Raw genomic sequence first — 5,354 nt, 5'->3', positions numbered from 1 at the left:
ATTCCCATTTTATTATGGGAGTCTCCCTATCTCCTGCAGCTCCACTGAGGAGTGTTAGTGCTGGCAAGAGTTTTCTACTTCTAACGCTGAATTAAAAAACCCACAAAAAATCACATCGCTCACCTGAAAATGCTGCTTGCTAATTTCTCCATGATATCTTCTAGGATGGGTATCCAAGGGGACTGTTAAGGAACAACAAAGCTGGAGAGAAATTCCTTTACCATCATGTTTGCTGGTCAGAGCCCTGTATTGATAAAAACCCAGCAGGCAAAAAGAAAATGAACCTCAATTCCAGGCTTTAGATCAAGTTTTTGCACTTGTTTCTGAATCAGGAACCTAATTTCCTGAAATAGGATGCAGAAATTAAATTGGAATATTTCAATTATTTCAATATGAAAATATTCAGTATTTCAGTATTAAATATTGTGCAGCCTGCACTAGTACAATACCAATCAATCATTAATCAATTAATCAAAGGCATTTTCTACGCGAAATGAAGAGAACAGATTTTGGGACCAGATGGCTGCCGTGACTATTCATACAGGCACCTGATAAAATAAAGCTGGGAACACAGCAGAGGCTGGAATTTCTTGGAGCACCCCTGCATGTRAGTGGCCTGTGAGTCAATGCCCAACAGCCAAGACAGCACAACACAGGGGGCTGTATTCAGTCTCTGTATGAAACTCAAAAWATAAGGTTCATCCTTCATTTTGGGGGTTATTAGGTTGGTATTTGAAGCTCAATTTACTTTAAAAAGCGATCAGTTTTTGATTTCTCCAGATGACAGTAATGCCAGATGCTCCAAAATTTCACAATTCCCTAAAGCCAAAACACCCAAACCTTCCAAGACTGTCCTGCCCAGGGAGCTCAGTGGAGCTGCATCAACCCAAATGTAGGAGACATTCCTTTACTTTTTCCCAATCCACACTATACCTCCATAAATTTTAGCTACCAAAAAAGTCAGTACCTTTTATGTACATAACACTTCTGTACATTGCAGATAAGCAAAGTTTAGGAAGCCAAAACATTTTCACTTCTGCAGTAAGCCTGAGTGCATTAAGTTTTGAGTTACATGCATCTAATGCTCAAAAGAACAAGAAAAAAAATCCCAAATATCACTTGCATAAAATAAAAACTTATAGAATCAAATCTTCAATTAATTGGTTTAATATTGAACCAAAATACTGCATTTTTTCCCCAGAACAGATGTTCTGCAGCACTACTTTTAATGAAGCTTGTTGAGAGGTTTTCAAGGCCAGGCTGCAAGGGGCTTGGAACAACCTGAGATAATGGAGAGTGTCCCTCCCATGGCAGGGGATGGGGTGGGCTTTAAGGTCCTTCCCAACCCAACCCAGTCTGGCATTCCATGATATATTAAAAAAGAATGCAGAAAATACCTTAAAACCTGAGTGTCTCTTACACTTTAGCTCCATCTTTCAGTTGGGTTGCAGCACTGAGCAGAAGAAACCTGTCAAGGGATTTCCCAGTTGTGTTTTCACCTGTGAGCAGTGTCAATTCCACAGAACCACCAAAGGATATCGAGATACTTCCCCTGCTGCACATTGGACAAGTTCCAGATCTCATCATTCAGGAAGGACACTGTGGCTCCCTTAAGGAACAGGGAATGGCTGTCTGGAGGATCCAGCTGAAGCAAATTGAAGAAAAATGTTAATTAGTTGCATTTTCCTGTCCAAAAATAAAGATTAAATGGTCATTTTAGAGAGATGGTTAAACCAAACAGAAAACCACCCCTTGCCCAYGGTAAAACTGAGGAAACTTGCAACACTGACAGGTTGAAATGATAGTTCTATGTATTTCTGTATTCCATGGGACAAACTGCTCTGTGACCCAGGCATCTTTACCTGCAGGTTCTTTTCCATTGTTATCCAGCGTCCCCCAACTCCGAGCAGAGTGATGATGTCATGCTTGTGAGGCAGCATCTGGGATTTGGAAGTGGGTTCATCTTCAGCACTGTATAACCTCACTGGGGAGAGAGAATAACGTTCTTTGAGCTCAGAAGAAAATGTAGAAAATTCAATATGCATTTATTTCCACACATCTCAGTGGAACTCTCAATTCTTCGGTTATTTCAGCTAAAAACTGTTGAAAAYTCTGAATTTATTATTTTATTTATACTCTGAATATTTTATAAGTGTTATTCAGAGTAATATTTTACAATAACTCTGAAGTTACCATTCAGAGTAATATTTTCTTTATATTTATAATACAGAGTAATAATATAGACTAGTAATATAACCTATGCTATATAGTATATAACATTGTAGCATAAGTAATATATATACATAATATGGTATATATAATATATAAAATGTATAAAATATATATAGTGTAAACTATATATAAAAGTGTATAATATATACACTACAATATATAATACACGATAAAATGTAGTATATATAATATAAAATAACATATAACTTAAAGATATAAATTTAATAYATTGAAATATATTTAATATATAAAATAAAATTTAATATATATTTATATTCTACTATATATTCACATACCATTATATATTTATACACTATTATATATAAATATATAGTGAAAATATGTTATCATATATAAAATATATACCAATAGTAATAAATATATAATACATAGTATAATAATATGTAGTAATATTTTATTTATATATATTTTATTTACATTACTCTGACTGGTAACTTCAGAGTTTTCAATTATTAGAATTGCTTTACAATAATGGTTGACWGTGCTGTTAATTAGGGTTAATTTTTGTATTCAAGCATAAACTATGAGATCACAGCTGTACTCTTTAAACCCATTTTTTAATTTTCAGTTTTAAATAGAGGAAAATTTCAGCCACTTTTAGCAGCTGATTAAGAGATGCTTGCACTAATGGGTGATCCAGGAGCTGCATGGAATAAAGCACATGGAATTCCCAGGGAAGCAGGAGCTGCTCAGGAGTACCTCCGGCATCCAGGACAATGTCCACGCCCAGCCCGCCCGTCTCCTCCAGGCAGCTCACGGCCACGTCAATCTTGCCGTGGGACACATCGATCACTCGGGCTGCAGAGCAGACAGGGGTAAAGCCAACACAAACCCAGCTGAGACACATGAAAATGGAGTTTAGATTCTCAAAAATGACAGCTTGGATGCTCAAGAATGAGAGTTCAGCTTCTGAGCAGCACACGCAATTTCTGGTCTCTGCAGGGACCACAAGCAAGTTTGCAGCTACACCCAAAAAACCCTGGCACAGCTTTTTTTTTTTTTTTAATTATTTTCAACACAGTGCAAAGTCAACACAAAAAGTATTAATACAGAAGTTCAACTCATGAATCTGCTGGCCCAAAAGGATAAAATGTGGCAATCTCAGAAATCCTTCTCTAAGTTCATTCTTTGCTATTCCTGTCCAAAACTACTAAGTCCTGTCTCTCTGGGTCATTAATTTATTAATTAATTAAATGTTTAGATGAAGGTATTTACATCTGCTCTTGAAATATTGCCAAACTGAAAGCCACCAACACATTTTCCTGTCATGTATCTATGATACCATATTTATGGTTGGTTATAAAGATAAACCACAGAGTCAGGAATGAGAAAATCATGGAATGGGTTGGGTTGGAAGGGACATTAAACCCCATCCCATCCCATCCCATCCCATCCCATCCCATCCCATCCCATCCCTGCCATGGCAGGGACACCTCCCACTGTCCCAGGCTGCTCCCAGCCCCAATGTCCAGCCTGGTCTTGGGCACTCAAAGGGATCCAGGGGCAGCCACAGCTTCTCTGGGCACCCTGTGCCAGGGCCTGCCCACCCTCCSAGGGAAGGATTTCCCTTCAATATCTGTCCCTGCTCTACTTCAGGTAAAAGCCATCATTAATATTATAACAATAGCAACAAGGGCAGAGAAGGAGCAGCTACAGGTTTTACTTTTGTTTCATCATTATAAGGTAGAACAAACACTTAGAATCTAAACAGCCAAAGACTTCACAGCAAAATGAGAATGGAGGCCCATTTCCAGAGCTTCCTGGCCTGAGTGCTCATCTGTACTTACCCACCAAGGGCTGCCGGACTCCTTCTGGAATGTGATCCCAGCAGCGAGGGAGGAAGGAAGGAAGGAAGGAAGGAAGGAAGGAAGGAGAGAAGAAGAATTACAAGGAGCTGGTCATTAAGGATATTAACAAATCATCAATTATTGCTTTGGGGTTAGATTCTTCTTGTCCCTTCAAATTCACAATCAGATCATGGGATGCATTCAAATCYTAAGTCATTCCCTCTGTTTCTTTTTCACTGAAGTCAAATGACTTCACTAGAGAGAACATACAGTCATCATTCAATAAACATGACACAGTAATTAATTAATTAATTAATTATAGCCACATTGCCCATATGCAAATAAATCCCCACAACAGACTCTTCTTTTTGGTTTCTTCAATCATGAAGTTAAAAGGTTTTTCTTAATAGGGCAATTTGATTTAGTATTATTTCTGCAAATAATTTCACCTATTGAAAATAATAGTGCTGTACCCTGCTTCTATTTCTTTTTTTGAAGTAAAGTTGCAGGTATCATTTTTCCTCCACAGCCATTCCAGGAAGCAGCTGGTTATGCTCAGCAATAATCACACAGACTRCTACTCACTGAAAACTTTGCCAAAAACTAACCCAAACCCCACTGAAAAAGCACAAAATGGAATATTCTCCACCCACAGAAACAAAAAGCCTCTTAGAGATTGGGTTACTTAGAATCTATTTGATCTTAACATTCATAGAACTTAAGAATGCTGTAAAAAGTAACTCAGGACTTGGAAAACAAAATTGACAAGTCCTTTTTTAGCTCATGAATTTTTCATATAATCAGCAAAATACACCCACAAAATATTAAAAAAAAGGAAACTTTAGGTCTATCCTATTGCCTCTTTGGACCTATAATAGCTGATGTAACAAGGCTCTGCACAGCATTCCAAAAAATCCTCCAGTTCTGATGCCTGTCATGTCTACTAGTGCAGTGAAATATATAAACACAGAGACAGTAAAAAAGGCTTCTGAAATCACCAAAGTCAAATGGCAACAAAAAMCAGAGTTACTATCAAGCTGCAGAGAAATGAGTCTGGCAGGTGCTGCACTGCCAGCAGAAAGGTCTGTGGAGGATCCCTGAGGCCAGGCAGAGAAGGGCTCCAGTGCAGCCCCTGTGCCAGGCCCCGATCCCCTGGCACTGGGAGCCTCTGCAGGTGCTGCTGGAGCTCACTGGAGCCTGGCAGGGCCTCCAGCCCTCACTGCAGGGTGCACGGGCACAGTGGGGAAAGTGTGAGCACAGCGGGGGCTGTGTGCTCCAGAGCAGAGCAGGGACTGTGTGCCCCAGAGCAGGGCA

The 5,354-nt window shown here is 39.0% G+C and overlaps 1 protein-coding gene across 1 annotated transcript in view; it reads right to left on the bottom strand.

Annotated features, from left to right (window-relative positions):
• CRYZL1 (crystallin zeta like 1) overlaps nt 1–5,354 on the bottom strand; it is a 14,856-nt gene that overhangs the window by 1,147 nt on the left and 8,355 nt on the right. The window contains exons 10-15 of the mRNA XM_057383326.1: nt 5,200–5,247; nt 4,041–4,050; nt 2,953–3,051; nt 1,863–1,984; nt 1,540–1,645; nt 124–169 (exon numbers count right to left, since the gene is read on the bottom strand). Of these exons, the coding sequence (XP_057239309.1) occupies nt 124–169; nt 1,540–1,645; nt 1,863–1,984; nt 2,953–3,051; nt 4,041–4,050; nt 5,200–5,247 (431 nt within the window). The remainder of the gene's footprint in view (nt 1–123; nt 170–1,539; nt 1,646–1,862; nt 1,985–2,952; nt 3,052–4,040; nt 4,051–5,199; nt 5,248–5,354) is intronic.

This window comes from Malurus melanocephalus, unplaced genomic scaffold (assembly GCF_030028575.1).
Source record: "Malurus melanocephalus ecotype Western Australia unplaced genomic scaffold, MMel_1.1 scaffold_623, whole genome shotgun sequence".
Lineage (NCBI taxonomy): Eukaryota > Metazoa > Chordata > Aves > Passeriformes > Maluridae > Malurus > Malurus melanocephalus.
This window is presented reverse-complemented; position numbering and strand designations above follow the sequence as displayed.